Genomic DNA, 22,782 nt, shown 5'->3' on the forward strand with positions numbered 1-22,782 from the left:
ACAGAGAAGGTGGAGATCATTGCAGTGATTCCTTTCTGGCCCAACAGGCCGTGGTTTCCTCTGTTATCGCTCCTCAGTTATCAAGACCCAGTTCCCCTTCCTCTCAGGCCGGATCTACTGTCTCAAGGCACGACGTTACACCCATGCCCATCTTGCCTACACCTCAGGGTGTGGTTCTTGAGAGGGAAAGGCTTGAATCTCTAGGTTTTCCTGAAGAAACTATTCTCTTCTTAGTGCCAGGAGGGGAAGTACTAATAGGGTATTCGAACGTATATGGTCTAAATTCACTGATCATATGTCTTCCAGGTCAAATCCTTGTAACTCTCCAGCAGTACAGGACATTCTAAATTTTCTACAATCAGGGCTTGACCTATCCTTAGCAGTCAGCTCACTATGAGTTCAAGTTTCAGCCATCTCGGCCTTCACAGGAGAATCTTGGGCAAATCACGCATTAGTTCGTCAATTCTTTAAAGGAGCTATCAGGCTTAAACCTCAAAGAAGACCTAGGTTTCCCAAATGGGACCTCCCTATTGTCTTGGATTTTCTCTCCAATCTCAGATCAGATCCTGACAAACCTCTTTCCATGAGAGACCTCACGCTCAAGACCACCTTCTTAGTAGCTGTGACTTCAGCTAAAAGAGTGTCGGAGATTAGAAATCTAGGTTCAGAAGAACCTTTTCTGACCTTCTTTCCAGACAGGGTAGTGTTGATTCCCATGCTAGGGTCAAACCCTAAAGTGACCTCAGTCTTTCATGAAAACCAAGAAATTGTACTTCCTACTTTCAGAACAACGGATAATCGGGATGTTCATCCACCTGACGTAGGCCACACTCTAAAACAATATCTGGAGGTCACGACTCCATTCAGACAAACAGAATTTCTTTTCGTCCTTCTCCATGGTTAAAACAAGGGAATGTGAGCTTCGGTCAGATCAATTTCTTCTTGGATTGTGCAGACAATTCAAAGGGCATACAAGGCAAAGGGCTTGGCTCCTCCAGAGGCAGTGACAGCTCATTCGACCAGGAGTATCTCGACCTCGTGGGCAGCTTCTCGGCATGTCGCGCCTGAAATCATTTGTAGAGCGGCTTCTTGGCCTTCTATTAACACATTTGTCTCCCACTACTGTGTTGAGCCTGCTGCTCTGTCTTCCATTAATTTTGGTTTACAAGTATTGTCGGTTGACAATGTAAAATAAATTTGGTTTCTTTGCTCAAACATTTTTGCCCACCCGGGTGTGTTTTGGCAAGTTATTTCCCCACATATATGCTGCCATGGAGCATTTTAGGAAAACGGAAAATTTATATCAAATACTTACCGTAATTTTCCTTTCCTGATAGGCTCCATGGCACAAGGAGTCCCTCCCAAATGTCTGGAGTAGGCTAGTTACGGAACATGGATAGCAGCCTAGAGCAAAGATTTATGGGAGAGGGGTCCTATTGGGTAGTTATGGAGGCGGAGCCTACCCACACGTATGCTGCCATGGAGCCTATCAGGAAAGGAAAATTACGGTAAGTATTTGATATAAATTTTCCGTTGTGTTCAGGTTTAAAGGGATGAGGCGGCAACTCTAATTATATTGCTTTAATAATCATTGTGTACCATTTTTCAGGTTGTATTTGGTCACCAGACACCTCAGTATACTTTCAGGTTTTTCTCCCCCCCATAACTGGGTGAGTCTATAAACGGGAAGGTCAAGCATTGCATCACACTCCGCCAACTTAACCCACTTCCTGTCCAGGCAATTTTTCAACATTGATATTTTGATTGACAATTACTCGGTCGTGCAACACTGTATCCAAATGAATTGCATACAATTTTTTGAATACAGAGCTTTCTTTTGGTGGTATTTAAAATCACCACTGGTTTTATTATATATAAAAAAAAAACAAAAAAAAAACAAAAAAAAAACCAAACAAACAAACAAAAACAGACACCACACACCCGGTCTCCTTTTGTTGCAGCTATAAAAACACTGAAAATAAATTATCTTTCTTCATAAGGCTGGGTTCACACTGCTGCGGTGGCAGACATTGCATGTGATTCGCAGCGCACTGCTGTTCACATCACATGCGATGTCTGTGCTGTGCGATATCAGCCATACAGATAGTATGGCTGATATCGCACCGCATTCGGTCCAAACTCGCACAGGACCCTTTTTTTTGTTCGGACCAAAATCGGATCGCATAGGTGTTCACACCTATGCGATCCGAAAATGTCCGAATTGTCAGTTCGCATTGCGATATGCGGGCTGAACTAGGGGTGTCATTAACATTGTATGACACTCCCCAGCAGTTCGCATATGGCAGTGTGAACTGCCGTGCGAGTTGGTGCGATGCGGGAACCCGCAGTAAATTCGCTGCGTTCCCACACCGCAGCAGTGTGAACCCAGCCTTAATGTATACCAGTACATTTTTTATGGCATGTTCATTCATTAGATTTACAGTTTCTTGATTCCAGCCAGCGATTCATTTGTTTTGTTGCAGAGCCCGACTTCCTTATCTGCCGTGGCTCCTATTACTAGCCAGCTCTCTATGGAGCCACCCTAACGTGTGCGCTCATCCCTTCCCCAGTACTACATGGATGTGTCCTGCTATCTCGGCACAGACACGCATTGGCAGCACATGTGAAATGCCCACCATCCTGCCCACTTGTCTTTAAACAGTTCATCCTGCCAGGGTTTGCATATGTATGATTTTTGTAAGATTAAATTGACAATATTGCCAGCTTTTAAAAAAAAAAACCTAGCTTGTTATTTATGTCAGGCTTTAATGCTGCTTATTAAAAAGGAGCTAAAAAGGAATACATGTATTCTACAATTTTATGGTTTTCTTAAGCTGATGTCAATGTAGATCAAAAAAGGTCAAACCTTTGATCTACAAATGAATGAAATAAAAAACGATGAAACAATATATTGTTACAATGTGTTTAATGACATTTGCAGACTATATGCAAGTGTCACTTTACACAGAAGTGCTGCATTTTGTCAGCCGCTCCTGCTCTCATACAAAGTAATTCCTGGCTGTAATTTTGACAGCCTGTTATAGCTTATAATACAGGCAGGGGAGAACAGTAGGTCATGCTCCATTTTTTTTCTTGGGGGGGGGGGGGGGGGGAGGGGGGTTTGCCTCCAGTACTTATCTCTTACATTCAGGAAACCCAAGTGATTAAATGTTCTTTAACCACTTCCTGCCCGGTGTATAACAGAATGGAACAGGAAGTGGTTCTGTTATCCTGACTGGGAGTCATATGACATCCAGCAGGATAATATGGCGGCACACACCCACGGGGGTGTGCAGCGCGGCGAGTGCGGCGTGTCAGTCTGACACACTGCATCTCCGGTCGTGATAAGAAGCCTCAGCGGCTCTCCCTGTCAGAGGGGGGTCTGTGCTGATTATCAGCACATTGATTATCAGCACAGTCCCCATCAAATGTACCCACAAGCTGCCAATTGGTGCCCAGTCAGTGCCCCATCATAACCCCCTGCCAGTGCCCTATAAAGTGCCAATCAGTGCCCACCACAGTGAAAATCAGTGCCCACCATAGTGCCAGTGTCCATCACAGTGTCCAGCATTAAAACCTGTCAGTACCTGCCCAATCAGTGCTGCCCATCAGTGCCCAGTGCTACATATCAGTGCCCATCAATTCTACATATCAGTGTCCATCACAGTGTCAATCAGTACCACCTCATCAGTGCCCATCAGTGAATGAGAAAACAAAATTTTATAACAGAAACAAGAGAAAAATGTTTTTGTTTTTTTTGTTTTTTTTTTTTTTTTAAATGTTGGTCTTTTTTTAGTTTGTTTAGCAAAAAATAAAAACCGAAGAGGTGATCAAATACCACCAAAAGAAAGCTCTATTTGTGGGAAGAAAATGATAAAAAATTTAGTTTGGGTACAGTGTTGTATGACCGCGCAATGGTCATTCAAAGTGCGACAGCACTGAAAGCTCAAAATTGTCCTGGGCAGGAAGGGGCAAAAGTGCCTGGTATTGAAGTGGTTAACTAGCTGGGTCCAATGGATTATCATCCTAGTGCAAGGTTGCCTAATTTTTTTTTTATATGCATTCCACATTTTTACCAGCTTGATTTTATTAAGATAAGATAGAGATCTATAAAGATTTGTAGAATTACCAGTAGAGAATATCTCTCACACATCCTTTGGGTTAAGAGATCAGTCGCACAGGGAATACATGCTTTCTATTGCATCAGCTGACTTGCTCTTGGAGAAGCAGTAAAAAACGACAAACCATTGTGTATCACTCCAAATCATAAGTAGGGCAAGTATTGTGTACTCTCCCTCTCCAGTCATTAAGCTGATTCTCTTTCTCTCTCTCTCTCTCTCTCTCTCTCTCTCTCTCATTAAAACACACAGAAAAATCTATTCATTACCTTTAAAAGGTTGTTGCCTAAACCCCAAAACTTCTGAGAATTGAATTACTTACCTTGAGTTGTGGTTTCACCATCAGTACCAGCGAGGGGAACAACCCCTTTATCCACCTGTCAGAAACATCACACAAGATACTATTTAGAGGCTGTAACAAGGGTATTTCCATCCAATTAAAAGGACAAATGATAAATGCACAAACTTCAAAATAACAAACATTGACCTTCTAGATTTCAGTTTGGTCTATTGCAACTTGATCAGTACAAAATAATTCCCAAGAGTTACTCCGCTTGAACATGGGTGCATATAAAGCAAATCTCCACGTTATCTTGGTCTCTCCCATTAAAAGCTCTAATAATAGAAACTAGATGAGTGGAAGAGCTGATGATCCGTCCTTTGCCTGACCTAGAAATTCCAGCAGCCCTAGCACAAGAGCTACACTGCTCATTCTTGGAAGCAGAATGTCTTGTCCTTTTTGTTACAAAGAACATTCAGTTATTTTTCTGATGTGTTAACAGTTTATTTTACTCCTCTACACAGCACTTAGCGGAGAACACTGAATATTTGTTTTAGTCCCAGTAGGGCCAATAGGAGAAAAGGTAGCTAAATTATCAGTACAGTTGTGATTTAGAAAAATTGTAAAAAAAAAAAAAAAAAAAAAAAGAGGAGCACACACCCCACCACACAAATAAAGTCTCCGGTGGGAAAAAATACCAGGACCTCAATGCTGCAAGGAAATCATGCCAAGCCTAACCACAAAAAAAAAATTATGTTACTCATAAAATAAAATATAAGCCAATGTTACCGACAGCTTCTAAAGCCAAACTCATTCTAAATGGTTTTACCTTCTGCAAATTCTCAGAATTTTTTTTTTTTTTTTTAAAAAGGGGTTGTAAACCTTTGTGTTTTTTTCCCCCTAATGCATCCTATGCATTAAGGTGAAAAGACACCTGGCAGTGAGGGCCCCCCCCCCCCCCACGACACGATGTCCTTCTCTCCACAGGGTCCCAGCCCAATTGGATAGATTGATAGCAGCGCAGCCATTGGCTCCTGCTGCTTTCAATCGAATCCAATGACGCGGGTGCCAGGGGGCGGGGCCGAGTGCGGCATTTGTGCCTATGGACACAAGTGCTGGACTTGGGAGCCCGCTCGCAAGGTAACCCTCCGGGAGAGCACTTCTCCTAGGGGGTTATCTGAAGCAACGAGGACCCGCGAGAGCCGCCAAGGGACTTCGGAAATTAAAGATCGGGGCCCTTCTGTGCAAAACGAGCTGCACTGTGGGGAGGCAAGTATGATATGTTTGTTAAAAATAAATAATACACACCACAAGTCTTTACAATCACTTTAAGCTCGAGGTATAAATGTCCCTTTAAATAGCTTGTTAGCCCAAGCAAACCATTTACCACACTAACAGGTGTACTTGTTGGACACACTATATTAAAAAAATGAAAGCCTAACTATATTTTTAAAGTCCCTTTAAATAGTTGGCCTCAACCAGTTAATGGAAGCTCTGTATTCATTCACAGATCACAAAGCTTGCTGTAAATGGCCAAGCAGCACTCAGCCTGACTATTGGTTCCAGGAGTGGGATGGGAAGTCTCCGTCCAACTTCTGGAACACAGTGCTGTATGTAGCTGGGACCACAGGCCCAAATGAACTATTAAATAAAAATGAAAAAAATAGGGGACATGAAATGTGGATCTAGGCTTTAACCACTTTTGTAGCAGAGGGCCTTCGCACCTTTTGGAACAGGGCATTTTATGTGTTCTGGACACATCTGTTTTACACATTCTAAACTACAGCAACTGTGGTCTAAAAGGGAGATTTTTTTTTTTTTAACAAGCAGGGCTTTATATTTGTAGCAAAACTGGACAATTAATTTAATAGGAAAAAAAAAAAAAAAAAAAGGGGGGGGGGGGACTTTTGCATGGAGAATGATTATTAGACTGTTTTCACAGTGAAAGTTATTGCTAAAGCGCAGCTTGTTGGCCGCTAGCAGGGCGCTTTTAACCCCCAAAAAAGGTTTAAAAACTCCCATTTTGCAGCGCTTTCAAAAACGCTTTTCAGGCGCTGCCCATTCATTACAATGGGCAGGGTGTTTTGGGAGCACTAAATAAAACGCTCCCAACCCACCCCAAAGATGCTGTTTGCGGGACATTCCGAAAAGTCCTGCAAGCGCACTACCCGAGCGTGAAAAAATGTCACACTGGAATGAATGGGTGGCGGCTTTCAGGCGCTTAGCAGAGGCTATTCCCAGCGCTAAAGCACCTGAAAACCGCCCTAGTGTGAAAGGGGTCTAATACACAGAAGTTCAAGCGAATCCTTTTCTATGGGGGGGGGGGGGGGGGGGGGAGTATAAATCAGGCATCACTAGTGGAACTCAGCCCGGATCAAGTTACTATTCCATCCAGACCAAGGCAGTCCTACCATTTTAGGAGCTGCTTCTTACTCCCTGCCTCCACTGCTGGCAGAACAATTCCGCACAGAGAATGGGAGGCAAAGCAGCATTAGATGAGGACAGCATCAGTGCAGAAGTAGTAACGGTATGTGTTCTTCAACTACATCGCCGTACACTCGGCAGGCACTGACGCACTATTGTGTGCTGCCTGAGCCTGCTGTTACACCGTCCGACCACCGGCCCAGGCTGTTGGACTGAGGGAGGCTCTGTCAGCAGGGAGGGGCAGGGTCGGGAGCTCCATTGACGCTCTGACCCTGCCCCATGTAGCCTGTAGGTGCTCGGAGCAGAGAGGGTGCCTCCCCTGTACATCCGAGTGCCCCACCATGGACAGCGGAGAGTGGGAGGTGAACCGGCTGGCCTAGGTAGGTCTTTCTGTCAATACATACACTGCCTATAGACAGTAGACTCACTGTTATGCTATGTCATTTCCTGTAGTCGCAGCCACAATCTCTGGTCATTCCCTGTAGTCGCAGTCTCTGGTCATTCCCTGTAGTCCATCTGCAGTTTCTAATCATCTGTGCATTTGGCTTGTGGCTGCGGCTACTGTGAGATCAATGGGCAAATTTCATGGCAGCATCGTGAAGCTGAGCATTGAGGTCACAGCAATGTGTAGTCAACGATGCAGCTGCTATGTTCATTTAGAGATAGGTGGTCAAGGGGTGGTTCTGTTTAATCATCCCCTTTAAGTCCTCGTTCACACTGACTGCGGCTTTAAAATCGTGCAACTTCATCTGAAATTGCATGATTTCAAAGCCACATGTGAACTTCAGGCTTCATGCACAGATGTCTATGCAAGTCGTATCTGAAATCACCATAAGTAGTGCAGGAACAACTTTTTCAAATCAGTCCAGCATTTGAACATGGCCATTGCCAGCAATAGGGTGTCATGCAATTTGACAGGTCAAATCGCACACGTTGCTCCAATGTGAACGGGGGCTTAGGCCATTCTTATACCCAATCTGGTCATGCCCACTACTCTCTGCAGCATGCTCAACAGAATTTCTTTCAGCTGTATCCCAGGAGGGTTGGTATTTTGTCACACTGCTGTAATCTCTAGCAACCAATCATTGAACGGTAATGATAAGCAGTAATCTATCACTACCAATCAGTGAGCAGTAACCTCTAGCAGCCAATCAGCAAACAAATGATGTGCAGTAACCTCTAGCAACTAATCAGTGAGCTGTAACCTCTAGCAGCCAGTCAGTGAGCAGTAGTGATACACTGTAACCTCTAGCAACCAATCAGAATCGCTGCCTGATCTGCCACTGTAAACTGATTTTGAAAAGGTTTGCCCAGGGTCCATTTAATTTTTAAAGAGGGTCCTGGCTCTCGCTGCTCTGCCTCCAGGCTCCTTTATATGAGATCATGTCTTGACTTGTCCAGCCACAATGACAGGAGGAAGCTCCGCCTCCTTACAGTGCTGCTTCCCACCTTTGAGTGCCACTTGGGTGAGGAGCTGGACCCTCAAGGGTGCTGTTAGCTGTCAGCCTGCCACGTGAACATGGATGATGTTCTGAAGTGCTGCTGTCCGTTGACCCACCCAGTCCACCCCAGGTCACCAGGCCTGTCCCCCTTTCCCTTGTGTCATCCTTAGTCAGGCTAGCTCAGAACCGCAGTGCTGCAGAATTTCCAATGGAGATGGATAAGCAGAAGTTCCACTTTTGAGTGGAACTGCACTTTAGGAGGGGATCGAGAGATATGCAGGGGGACCGAGGGCACTGATGTAAAAATGGGATTGTGAAAGAAAAGGAGGGGGGACTATGATGTGAAGGACTGGTGTCATTGCACAAACATGCGATTCAGACCTCTGCTGGAAGAAAATTTTTACTGATTGGACCTCCCTAAATTTAAAACCTTTCACCACATGTGCACTTCCCCTATTCATCAGTATTGGTCAAAGAGGACAAAGCCAGGTACTAACAAAGTGCTATTTGAGTAAGGCTACTTTCACACTGGGGCGGGTGGGCATCGGCCAGTTTACACCACATGCAGTCCAGTGCATTTTTGTTCTGCATCAAAAATGCATGGAAAGTAGGTCATATGGTTTCCAATGGCATAGTTCACACCAGTGCGGTCTGTTCCAGGGCTTTTCACTTCCAAAAAAAAAAAAGGGAAGGAAGAAGGAGGGGTAGAGCATGCTGCATTTTTTCTGCACTGGAACGCAGTAATATCCATCAAAAACGCACTGAAACACCAAAAATGTACTGGACCTTAGTATAGTGAAAATAAATGCACCTGGAATGCATCCGGAAACGCATCAAAAACGCGCATGCAGAAACTCATCCAGAACAGATCTGAAGTGCATTTTTGTGGTGTGAACTGGTTCTTAGGCTACATGTTTTATGAAATGTCATTTACATAAAAGGTAGGAAAGAAAATCTGAGGCAAAGTCCAAAGATGGAAAACTTAAGTCTATTTCATCTTGTGAAAATAGCCCATAAAATTGTACTATAAATCATTGTATCCAGTCAACTTAGTTAACATGTTGCAGCCTGAAGCAAGCATAGGAGATGACAGAAGATTTTGAATGCAGGCATTCAAGCTCTGAGGGCTTAACTTAAAAATGTACTGTATATCTGCCATTAAAGAAACAAGTCTTGAGTTTTCACCAAAAGCTAAATTTTTAAGAATGCATAACAACCAAATCAACATTCACCAGGGTAACCTTCCACACTGGAGCTTACCCGGGATTGACTCCTGCAGCAAGAGGGTCACAAGCGAGTCTGGATTAGCAAGTTTAACTTGGTTGGAGGTTGGGGGTGGCGGGGGTTATAAGATATTTTGCCCTGACTTGGCAAACTGGGAGTGTTCCTTTAAAATTCTAACAATTACTATGACTCAAAGCTCAGCTCACCCTGCTTCTCCTTCCCATCAGTGTCCTCGACAGATCAGGTGATCTAGGAGGGGAAATCAGTGTGAGTGGAGCTGCCTTAGGGCTGGGTCACACCAGAATCAAAGCCTGGGACAAGGGTGACGTGAAGGGGACAGAGCACATTATTGTGGGGGAATATAAAGGGGAGCAGTGCTGTGGCAGGGTTAATGTAAATATGGGGCTGTCCTGGAGTGGTGATGTAAAGGAGGAGCGGTAGATGGAGTTGAAAAATGTGATTCAGACTTCTGCTGAAAGAACATTTAACTGATTGGACCTCCATGCGTTTTAAAATTCAATATCCCTGGCTGTATAGCAATACTCGTTGTTGGATCAGGTGGTGATTCTGCATGGGTTCCAATTGGACGATTGTAACATTTATAATTTCATTTGGTTTACTTCACTTTTTAATCGATCAGGATGGGGTACCACTAATTAAGCCCATAGTTGTAAGGTCACTAACACATGTGGCACTAGCTCCAACCCCCCCCCCCCCCCCCCCATCAGTCCATCTATCATGATTTCCTATGGAACACGTTCTGTAGTGCAAATCTGCAAAATGCAAAAAGCACTAAAATGCATAGGTGTGAATCCAGCCTCAACACAATGCAGACAGATATGCATGTCCAAACTCTTACCTTAATTCCTACAAGAATGCCTTTATCCTTAATCATTTTGACAAAATCGGTGCCACAGTCTGCCTGTTGGTACATGGTCTCATGGAAGAAGATAACGCCACCAATACACTGTTGCATGCGCTCATCGCCTTTGAAGAGAAGCTGACGGTACAGACGCCTATTCTCTTCGGTGTTCTCCACGCCAATGCCGCTAAAACGCTTGGCCATGCTCCCTGACAGAAAACATTTCACCAACAGTAATTTGAACAGTTCAAAATTAGCAGAGAGAAGAGTCTTCAATAGCAGAGGCAAGTCAAACACATTCCACATAGACCTGTATGCAGGGGAAGGCAAAAGTGATGGCTGCCTGGAGCATTTCAGCATGGGGAAGGGGGCACACTCTGGCCTTTTCTCTTTAGTTTAGGCAATAAAGGAATTGTCCTGGCACTGCTTATATGATGAGAAAGGCAATTCTGACACAAACAAAAGCCCTTTGACAATGGCCTTTATTCTTCTGGCTGTGAGTTACAAGAGTACTTGCATGAAAGGTTATAAATGTATTCCCAAAATTAGTGTGCAAGATTCTAATCCATGCATTTTTATGAGTGTTCGCTGGCAAATGGAGCTGAACTGTGTTTAGTTAATATCTGAAAAACTAAAGAAGTCGCATAAGACAAGCTTTTTTGCTCTATGGATTATATAGTCCATGCCATGTTGCCAAAAAAAAAACACCACCCCCTCTATCACGCCCCCCCTATATGAGCAATGGATAGGTTCATGCATTGCATGAATCTATCCATGGCCACCGTGGCCACCCCCTATTCATGCGTCCGGCCCCTTTCAGGACGCCGGGTGCGTGAATTACAGCAACGGGGGTGTTTTTTTGAACCACCTGATTAGAGCCATGGGCTCTACTAGGCTTCAAAATAGGGTGGACTCGGAGCGCAGAGCATTGCGCTTGGAGCCCACCCGGGCGTGTTAGAAAAGCAAATGAATATTCGCTTTTCTAACACTGAACCGCCTCTATGCCAATCAGAAAGCGTGGGTCTGTTACCCATCACCTGGCTGAAAAGACAGGAATTCCTATTGGATGCCTAGCAGAAGGAAAGAGACACATGGCGGAAGCAGGACACAGGAGCCACCTGACCCACCACCAAGATGGGGTGCGTGCCAGTCAGACAACAAGCAGGGTGGGGGGCACACTGGCTGCATTTGATGGGTTTTTTTTTTCAGTTAGTTTGCGCCCCCCGACATACTTTGAGCACCAGCTGCCACTGATTATATCCTGCGGGTTTGGTGCACTTTCTGAATGCAGGAGTTTTGATGCACCAAGTTGTGTTGATTTCTCACCACCTGCTTTAACCCCTTGGGCTCCGCAGAAGCATGCAGTTGCGGGGCGCTTGCAGAGTGGCCCCATTTGCTTGAATGGGTCATGATTGGCAGGCGGTAGCACCCACCAAAAGCAACAGGGGGCAATTGCAGCATGTGTACACCTTTGGATTCATTCACAAGTGCAGCAGACGCTGCTGCTCCTCTGAAAAGATATCTTTTTTAACAGGTGATGGAGGAGGCAATATGTTGCTTCCTCACCACCAGATTTAAACCCATGATTGCCGTGCAATGCCATTGATTGAGACACTGTAGTATGGCAATTAGAGGTTTAAATCAGGTGTGAGGAGGCGACACTGTGCCGTATAACCGATCACCGTATAACCGTTACGGGTGACGCTGGTTAGTTCGTTTATTTTTTATAGTGTCAGGGCACCCGCCGTTTATTACCGAATAAAGGTTTAGCCCCCCGATCGCCCGGCGGTGATATGCGTCGCCCCAGGCAGCGTCAGATTAGCGCCAGTACCGTTAACACCCACGCACGCAGCATGCGCCTCCCTTAGTGGTATAGTATCTGAACGGATCAATATCTGATCCGATCAGATCTATACTAGCGTCCCCAGCAGTTTAGGGTTCCCAAAAACGCAGTGTTAGCGGGATCAGCCCAGATACCTGCTAGCACCTGCGTTTTGCCCCTCCGCCCAGCCCACCCAAGTGCAGTATCGATCGATCACTGTCACTTACAAGGCACTAAACGCATAACTGCAGCGTTCGCAGAGTCAGGCCTGATCCCTGCGATCGCTAACAGTTTTTTTGGTAGCATTTTGGTGAACTGGCAAGCACCAGCCCCAGGCAGCGTCAGGTTAGCGCCAGTACCGCTAACACCCACGCACGCACCGTACACCTCCCTTAGTGGTATAGTATCTGAACGGATCAATATCTGATCCGATCAGATCTATACTGGCGTCCCCAGCAGTTTAGGGTTCCCAAAAACGCAGTGTTAGCGGGATCAGCCCAGATACCTGCTAGCACCTGCATTTTGCCCCTCCGCCCGGCCTGGCCCAGCCCACCCAAGTGCAGTATCGATCGATCACTGTCACTTACAAAACACTAAATGCATAACTGCAGCGTTCGCAGAGTCAGGCCTGATCCCTGCGATCGCTAACAGTTTTTTTGGTAGCGTTTTGGTGAACTAGCAAGCACCAGCCCCAGGCAGCGTCAGGTTAGCGCCAGTACCGCTAACACCCACGCACACACCATACACCTCCCTTAGTGGTATAGTATCTGATCGGATCAATATCTGATCCGATCAGATCTATACTAGCGTCCCCAGCAGTTTAGGGTTCCCAAAAACGCAGTGTTAGCGGGATCAGCCCAGATACCTGCTAGCACCTGCGTTTTGCCCCTCCGCCCAGCCCAGCCCAGCCCACCCAAGTGCAGTATCGATCGATCACTGTCACTTACAAAACACTAAACGCATAACTGCAGCGTTCGCAGAGTCAGGCCTGATCCCTGCGATCGCTAACAGTTTTTTTTGTAGCGTTTTGGTGAACTGGCAAGCACCAGCGGCCTAGTACACCCCGGTCGTAGTCAAACCAGCACTGCAGTAACACTTGGTGACGTGGCGAGTCCCATAAGTGCAGTTCAAGCTAGTGAGGTGGCAAGCACAAGTAGTGTCCCGCTGCCACCAAGAAGACAAACACAGGCCCGTCGTGCCCATAGTGCCCTTCCTGCTGCATTCGCCAATCCTAATTGGGAACCCACCACTTCTGCAGCGCCCGTACTTCCCCCATTCACATCCCCAACCAAATGCAGTCGGCTGCATGAGAGGCATTTTCTTTATGTCCTCCCGAGTACCCCTACACAACGAACCCCCAAAAAAGATGTCGTGTCTGCAGCAAGCGCGAATATGGCGTGACACCCTCTATTATTGTCCCTCCTGTCCTGACAATCCTGGTCTTTGCATTGGTGAATGTTTTGAACGCTACCATTCACTAGTTGAGTATTAGCGTAGCGTACAGCATTGCACAGACTAGGCGCACTTTCACAGGGTCTCCCAAGATGCCATCGCATTTTGAGAGACCCGAACCTGGAACCGGTTACCGTTATAAAAGTTAGTTACAAAAAAAGTGTAAAAAAAAAAAATATATATAAAATAAAAAAAAAAAATTGTTGTCGTTTTATTGTTCTCTCTCTCTATTCTCTCTCTCTATTGTTCTGCTCTTTTTTACTGTATTCTATTCTGCAATGTTTTATTGTTATTATGTTTTATCATGTTTGTTTTTCAGGTATGTAATTATTTATACTTTACCGTTTACTGTGCTTTATTGTTAACCATTTTTTTGTCTTCAGGTACGCCATTCACGACTTTGAGTGGTTATACCAGAATGATGCCTGCAGGTTTAGGTATCATCTTGGTATCATTCTTTTCAGCCAGCGGTCGGCTTTCATGTAAAAGCAATCCTAGCGGCTAATTAGCCTCTAGACTGCCTTTACAAGCCGTGGGAGGGAATGCCCCCCCCCCCCACCGTCTTCCGTGTTTTTCTCTGGCTCTCCTGTCTCAACAGGGAACCTGAGAATGCAGCCGGTGATTCAGCCAGCTGACCATAGAGCTGATCAGAGACCAGAGTGGCTCCAAACATCTCTATGGCCTAAGAAACCGGAAGCTACGAGCATTTTATGACTTAGATTTCGCCGGATGTAAATAGCGCCATTGGGAAATTGGGGAAGCATTTTATCACACCGATCTTGGTGTGGTCAGATGCTTTGAGGGCAGAGGAGAGATCTAGGGTCTAATAGACCCCAATTTTTTCAAAAAAGAGTACCTGTCACTACCTATTGCTATCATAGGGGATATTTACATTCCCCGAGATAACAATAAAAATGATAAAAAAAAAAAATGAAAGGAACAGTTTAAAAATAAGATAAAAAAGCAAAAAAATAATAAAGAAAAAAAAAAAAAAAAAAGCACCCCTGTCGCCCCCTGCTCTTGCGCTAAGGCGAACGCAAGCGGCGGTCTGTCGTCAAACGTAAACAGCAATTGCATCATGCATGTGAGGTATCACCGCGAAGGTCAGATCGAGGGCAGTAATTTTTGCAGTAGACCTCCTCTGTAAATCTAAAGTGGTAACCTGTAAAGGCTTTTAAAGGCTTTTAAAAATGTATTTATTTTGTTGCCACTGCACGTTTGTGCGCAATTGTAAAGCATGTCATGTTTGGTATGCATGTACTCGGCCTAAGATCATCTTTTTTATTTCATGAAACATTTGGGCAATATAGTGTGTTTTAGTGCATTAAAATTTAAAAAAGTGTGTTTTTTCCCCAAAAAATGCGTTTGAAAAATCGCTGCGCAAATACTGTGCGAAAAAAAAAAATGAAACACCCACCATTTTAATCTGTAGGGCATTTGCTTTAAAAAAATATATAATGTTTGGGGGTTCAAAGTTATTTTCTTGCAAAAAAAAAATAACTTTTTCATGTAAACAATAAGTGTCAGAAAGGGCTTTGTCTTCAAGTGGTTAGAAGAGTGGGTGATGTGTGACATACGCTTCTAAATGTTGTGCATAAAATGCCAGGACAGTTCAAACCCCCCCCAAATGACCCCATTTTGGAAAGTAGACACCCCAAGCTATTTGCTGAGAGGCATGTCGAGTCCATGGAATATTTTATATTGCGACACAAGTTGCGGGAAAGAGACAGATTTTTTTTTTTTTTTTTTTTTGCACAAAGTTGTCACTAAATGATATATTGCTCAAACATGCCATGGGAATATGTGAAATTACACCCCAAAATACATTCTGCTGCTTCTCCTGAGTACGGGGATACCACATGTGTGAGACTTTTTGGGAGCCTAGCCGCGTACGGGACCCCGAAAACCAAGCACCGCCTTCAGGCTTTCTAAGGGCGTGAATTTTTGATTTCACTCTTCACTGCCTATCACAGTTTTGGAGGCCATGGAAAGCCCAGGTGGCACAACCCCCCCCCAAATGACCCCATTTTGGAAAGTAGACACCCAAAGCTATTTGCTGAGAGGTATAGTGAGTATTTTGCAGACCTCACTTTTTGTCACAAAGTTTTGAAATTTGAAAAAAGAAAAAAAAAAAATGTTTTTTCTTGTCTTTCTTCATTTTCAAAAACAAATGAGAGCTGCAAAATACTCACCATGCCTCTCAGCAAATAGCTTGGGGTGTCTACTTTCCAAAATGGGGTCATTTGGGGGGGTTTTGTGCCACCTGGGCATTCCATGACCTCCGAAACGGTGATAGGCAGTGAAGAGTAAAATCAAAAATTCACGCCCTTAGAAATCCTGAAGGCGGTGATTGGTTTTCGGGGCCCCGTACGCGGCTAGGCTCCCAAAAAGTCCCACACATGTGGTATCCCCGTACTCAGGAGAAGCAGCTAAATGTATTTTGGGGTGCAATTCCACATATGCCCATGGCCTGTGTGAGCAATATATCATTTAGTGACAACTTTGTGCAAAAAAAAAAAAAAAAGTGTCACATTCCCGCAACTTGTGTCAAAATATAAAATATTCCATGGACTCGACATGCCTCTCAGCAAATAGCTTGGGGTGTCTACTTTCCAAAATGGGGTCATTTGGGGGGGGTTTGTGCCACCTGGGCATTTTATGGCCTCCGAAACTGTGATAGGCAGTGAAGAGTAAAATCAAAAATTCACGCCCTTAGAAATCCTGAAGGCGGTGATTGGTTTTCGGGGCCCCGTACGCGGCTAGGCTCCCAAAAAGTCCCACACATGTGGTATCCCCGTACTCAGGAGAAGCAGCTAAATGTATTTTGGGGTGCAATTCCACATATGCCCATGGCCTGTGTGAGCAATATATCATTTAGTGACAACTTTGTGCAAAAAAAAAAAAAAAGTGTCACATTCCCGCAACTTGTGTCAAAATATAAAATATTCCATGGACTCGACATGCCTCTCAGCAAATAGCTTGGGGTGTCTACTTTCCAAAATGGGGTCATTTGGGGGGGGTTTGTGCCACCTGGGCATTTTATGGCCTCCGAAACTGTGATAGGCAGTGAAGAGTGAAATCAAAAATTTACACCCTTAGAAATCCTGAAGGCGATGATTGGTTTTCGGGGTCCCGTACGCACCTAGGCTTCCAAAAAGTCCCACACATGTGGTATCCCCGTACTCAGGAGAAGCAGCTGAATGTATTTTGGGGTGCAATTCCACATAGGCCCATGGCCTGTGTGAGCAATATATCATTTAGTGACAACTTTTTGTAAATATTTTTTTTTTTTTTTGTCATTATTCAATCACTTGGGACAAAAAAAAATAAATATTCAATGGGTTCAACATGCCTATCAGCAATTTCCTTGGGGTGTCTACTTTCCAAAATGGGGTCATTTGTGGGGGTTTTGTACTGCCCTGCCATTTTAGCACCTCAAGAAATGACATAGGCAGTCATAAACTAAAAGCTGTGTAAATTCCAGAAAATGTACCCTAGTTTGTAGACGCTATAACTTTTGCGCAAACCAATAAATATATGCTTATTGACATTTTTTTTACCAAAGACATGTGGCCGAATACATTTTGGCCTAAATGTATGACTAAAATTGAGTTTATTGGATTTTTTTTATAACAAAAAGTAGAAAATATCATTTTTTTTTCAAAATTTTCGGTCTTTTTCCGTTTGTAGCGCAAAAAATAAAAACTGCAGAGGTGATCAAATACCATCAAAAGAAAGCTCTATTTGTGGGAAGAAAAGGACGCAAATTTCGTTTGGGTACAGCATTGCATGATCGCGCAATTAAAAGTTAAAGCGACGCAGTGCCAAATTGGAAAAAGACCTCTGGTCCTTAGGCAGCATAATGGTCCGGGGCTCAATTGGTTAAGTCATATTTTACAGCTAGATATATATAGCCACTCTCACTGTTCATTGTATCCATCTACCCATCACTCACCTACAGACTCATCAGCTGCCAGGATACCCTTCCCTTCAGCTACAATCTGCTGGGCAATGTCAGCCAGCTCTTTCTTCTGCTCCGTACTGAGTGCTGGATATTGATGGGTCATTTTGGACTTTTCCTGGAGATAAACAGACATAAAGGGAAGCATTTACCTGAAGCAAAAATCTAAAGTTATTCACCAAAATCCCATACACTTTCAAAAGTAAATGAATGAAGGCAACTTTTGCAATATTTTTAAATATGTAGCTTTTACAACAAATATGTGATCCTGCCATGAAGGTCCCCATTCCAGCACTTCCTTTTAAGCAGGCCATACATTATGTTTTTTTTTTCCCCCCTTCCACCATTGTTTGGAAAGAAAGAAAGAAAATAGCTTGATTTCCCCTTCACAGTGTTGATGGGGGAATCCCTCCCGAAATGCTATTGTGTTCTGCTGGTAGAACACATTAATAAGTGTTGCCAGCTTATAAGCCAGCAGCACTAATGGTTCAGGATGGATCGATTTGTAAACAACCAGTCTGCCCATGCATGGATCGAAATTTGGCTGGTTCGCGCTGAACCGGGCAAATTTCGTTCCATGCATGGCTGGCTTTATGACAACAGTCATCAAACTGTGCTCATGCATGGTCACACTTTTCATTTTTACCCTTGATGCAGACTAAAGGAAGCCATGCCAACACACATTACGCAGGCATAGTACACCATTATCAACATGGGAAAGCCAGTTCAGGGCAATGATGTACAATGGATGCTGGAGCAAATGTATGTAGACAGAAAGTGACTTAAAAATATACTTTTTTCCTGCGTTCCAGTACAGGAAAAAACGCAGCATGTTCTACTTTTTTTCTGGAACGCACTGAAACAATTAAAAGATGAAGTCTTTATTACTTTCTGTAAAGTTGAACAGAACAGCTCTGTATCGTACTTGTTATTTGTATCTTCTGTGAAACAACACTGTTTCTTTACTTTTTCTGTGTACCCACCTGGAATGCAGAAATTATATTAAAAAAAAAAAAAAAACCCTGCTAGATATCAGCAGCATTAAAGTGATTGTAAACGACCACCTTGCAAAACAACCCATTCAGTTTAAAAAATAGAAATGAAAGGCAAATATTTTTGTATAAATCTATATAATAAAAAAAATAAAAAATAAAATAAAATGTTAACATATCTTTCTTCCCCCCCCCCCCTTTTATATATATTTATTCACATTCCCTCTGTTCTCAGCTGCATAAGAGCTGGGGGAGGAGAAGCAGAAGCAGCACACCAAGCTTGCCAGTGAATGGCTGTGCAGCAGGGGTGTGTCAGGACAAGTCTGATCATTGGAGGAGAGCTCACTCAGCATTGCTAGAGAACTGACTACAGTATGTTCTGCTGCTTAGTGTGGTCAGTTTTTAATAGAATGCAGAGGGAACAGGATCACCAAGGATTTCCCACAAAGGAAGCAATACAAAGGAAAAACACGGATGCTGTCGCATCTGGAATATGAAGTGTCGGGGTAACAAACACTTTAAGATTAAGAGAAAAGGGTTTTAAAAAGGAAGAGCAAAGAAGGGGGGCATGGCAAAAAAAACAAAAAAAAAAAAAAGTCTAGGAAATATTATAAAAAAAAACAAAAAAAACAAAAAAAAACCTGCGTGCAACTATACAAACTATTTTGTACAGTGCTTTTTCTGGCCTCATGGACTTCAAGGGAACACCTGTAAATGCATGACAAGTGGTTTTGTGCATTTTTGCTTGCATTGTTCCACCTGAAAAACTGTTTGCAAACACATGCATGAATACACTTATAAGTGGAAAAAAAAAAAAAAGAAAAAAAAGAGCCCGTACAAGCACTTTCACAACGGTGTGAAAGGAGGCCAAGTGTCATCCAGTTAGAATTTACTTCTACTTTGGCCAAAAAAAACAAAAATGATAGGATGGATAATAATAAGCAAGGTTATTTGTTAAACTAGTGTGTGTGTGTGTGTGTGGTCACTAAACGATGTCATCTTTTTTGGGTCACTGCACATACACCTTGAGGCTGCTTTCCTGTAATCAAAGCTAATAGGATTTAACTGTCTAAGGATAGAAGCCCTGGAGATGGGTAAAGATTTTACCTTCCAACAAAGCTCTTTGTGATAATGCCAAACAGCATCCTCCAAGTCTCCTAGAAACAGCAGTCAGCAAAATAAATGGGCTTCTTGGAAAGGAACCACTAGCCATGTCACTTATGTGCTCACTACTACATAATAATCATGAATGCCGGATTAATTAAAACCATGTATATTCTACAGGTGGTAAACTCTTCAACAGATGCTGCTTACAAGCTCCGCTATAATGAATCCCCTGGCATTCTGGGTAAGTGCACCATCTGAGTAACGTGGCAGCTTCTGCTGACGGATAACCAGCTACCATAGCAACCAAAACAAGAAGGCTTTGTAGCGAAAATTAGCAATCCGCAACAACAAATGACACATTCCCCAAAAACAGGCCAGTTCAGAAAATCAATGGGCAGAAGGGTCTGACCATAGCAGGCAGTGAGATGTTTGCTACATTTTCTTACCTGCTTAATAAAATACCAGTTAGAATTCCACTGGGTTTCAATTTTCCTTTGTTCCCCATTAGAAACAAGTCATCCCTTTGTTCATTCAGAAAAGACACACTGATCTGTCCTTAGGCCAAACCTATCCTTCATGTAATGACCTTGAATTGTCCTTCATCTACCACCAGCCAGTGTCATAAGGCTGCACAGCCAATAAACACCATACTGTGTTCTTCACGCTATTACAAATAGGTCAGCCCACCCAAAACCACAATTTCGTTTTTGGTGGAGAGCAGAACGACCTGTTTCATGTATCTGACAGTAGTTCGTTGCGAAGAAGCCTGCACTTGAGTTCCTTGGTCTCCACCCCTACTGTGTCCATCATGAATGGTTAGCGCTCTCCCTGTGTATGTTTTTTTTATTTTTTTGTTTATTTTAAAGAAGAAGAAAAACAATAATCAGCAACTCGGAAAGACAATAGGAATAGAATACCCAAAACTCCTAAGGCTGGGTTCACGGTCCGGGGCGTGCCCGTTTACCAGTTCAGGTATACATTTTTGCCTTAAGTCGCACCTGGACCCAAAAACACAAAGGACCCTTTTTTAAACTGCACTACGGTCACCCCAGACATGTGTGAACTGGCTCCATTGAGAGCTGGTCACACTCACACGTCATGTGACTTGGATTTGGTGTAAAAACGCATTCAATTTGCATATATGTGAACCCAGCCTAAGTGGTTTGAATTATGGCATGCGGTTTATTTATAAACCATACATAAAGGCAAGGGACTGCCTCACCCACATGAAGAACTGCAAATAATATGGCTTTTGGGTGACCTAGCCCAATAAAGTATCAGGCCCACTTCATGCAACATCCACTTTATTTCTCTTTCATACAAACATGCCTGGGCAGCTTACCTAGGATATATGCTCTCTTGGTACTACAGGTAGTTTACAAAGACGTCAGTAATTTAAGGTGCTTTCACACTGCTCTGTTGGGAGAAAAAAAAAAAAAAAAAGCATATGCATTTTTGATGAGTTTATGGTGCGTTTTCTGGGTGCCTGACTCCCAGAATGCACCTGTGAAACATGAATATGTGACAACAACAAAAAAAACCCACACTAAAGAGTCAGCATGCAGGACTTTTCAAAACGCACCGCACCTGCAGCACAGTGGTGTGAAGAGTAACGTAGGGTTTAAAAGGGAAACGTTTATTGCATTTTTAACAAGGTAAAAACGCAGCAAATGCATCAGTGTGAAAGCAGCCTTATAAGTTCGGATTAAATGTGACCCTTCCCCACTTATTACGGTCTGGGAACATTCACAAATAGCAGTTCTATAGCAGAAGATATTTTATCAGAACGTTCAAGAAGAATAAGAAAGGACTATATGTAACAGTACGAAAAAAAAATAAAATAAAAACCGCCCCACACACAAACCCCAATCTCATCCTTAATTATTCAAATATTTCATTTTTATAATTTATTTTTACAAATGAAAGGTTTCACTAGTTGATGTTAACAGAATTTAAACAGAAGAAGAATGGATACTTTTTAAAGCATCAATTATCAACAGATGAGAAAGCAAGGTCTTTCTTTCCATGCTACAACTATGATGGATATAGTACTGCAGGCATAATACATGGGGGGGGTTAAGAATTAAACATAAACCTGTCAAATGCCCTGCTTCTAATTCTGTACAATGGGGGCAATATCTATTACTAGTACCCCATCACCTCTTTTTAAAGTGATGGTCTGATAAAATAAGAAGTATTGCAGTAATTTCTGCAGATTTCTGGCACTCAAGCAGCCAAAAAAAAAAAAAAAAAAAAAACACACCTATGCAGTTTATCTATAGATATGAGCAGCTGAGCCTCCAAGGAAGCAGACTGACTTGTACCTTCTCTCCTAGAACTAGAAGCAGCACACAGCCATCCTCATCTCTCTGCACACTCCCTGATGGCTCTTTCTATACAGAAGATGTGCAGCAGCCATCTTTAAAGCTCTAGGTCTTACATGCATTTAGCAGATGAGCTGGAGAGCCATTGCATAACTAAAATACAATGGAAACAGCTGCAGATGCACATAGACAACCCATGATTGTAAGTAGTGCTGATCCGCAGCTCATCTATAAGCAAATACCAACAAGATGGAATGATGCAAGTAGAGAAGTCCCCTTCAACACAAACACAAACACAAACACAAACCCACAGCGGGGCTTGCACTCACCTGTACGTTCTATTGATGAATAATAAACCCCGATCCGTTCTGTGCGACCTGATTCTGCTGCAGAGCTACGTGACTCCAGAGATCTAATACCCGATCATGGCCCCGCCCCGCAGATTTAGTCTTCTCCAAGGGGAGTGACGTCACGCCTGTCAATGGTGGCCACGCCTTTTACCTTGGAGTCTTGTTTCTTGGTCCTCCTGATGAAATCAAGCCTTCTAAAATGTGTTAATAATTCATCTGTCAGTGTCCTTGCCGGCCAGATGATGGATTATTTGTCAATAACATTACTTTGTATTGTTTAGTGTTTTTGCACATCCCTGCCCCCTGGTAAGTTGGATGGATCACCCGCAAACCCCCCCCCCCACAGTCGGTCACTTATTCCCGGGACAAGGTCACCCAGCGCCCAGGGCAAAGATGCCAAACTGCCCCCCCCCCATTTAAGCTT

The 22,782-nt window shown here is 43.5% G+C and overlaps 1 protein-coding gene across 2 annotated transcripts in view; it reads right to left on the reverse strand.

Moving 5' to 3' along the window:
- ALDOC (aldolase, fructose-bisphosphate C) overlaps positions 1-22,492 on the reverse strand; it is a 36,616-nt gene extending 14,124 nt beyond the window's left edge. The window contains exons 1-5 of one of the 2 annotated variants that reach the window (XM_073616769.1): positions 22,338-22,488; positions 21,027-21,100; positions 17,580-17,703; positions 10,348-10,559; positions 4,441-4,495 (exon numbers count right to left, since the gene is read on the reverse strand). In XM_073616769.1, coding sequence (XP_073472870.1) covers positions 4,441-4,495; positions 10,348-10,559; positions 17,580-17,691 — 379 coding nt within the window. In that variant the 5' untranslated portion in view covers positions 17,692-17,703; positions 21,027-21,100; positions 22,338-22,488. Of the gene's footprint in view, positions 1-4,440; positions 4,496-10,347; positions 10,560-17,579; positions 17,704-21,026; positions 21,101-22,337 lie in introns of both variants that reach the window. The other variant, XM_073616768.1, reaches the window with a different exon arrangement.
- Positions 22,493-22,782: the final 290 nt, after the last annotated feature.

The sequence above is a fragment of the Aquarana catesbeiana genome, linkage group LG02, assembly GCF_042186555.1.
Source record: "Aquarana catesbeiana isolate 2022-GZ linkage group LG02, ASM4218655v1, whole genome shotgun sequence".
Taxonomy (NCBI): domain Eukaryota; kingdom Metazoa; phylum Chordata; class Amphibia; order Anura; family Ranidae; genus Aquarana; species Aquarana catesbeiana.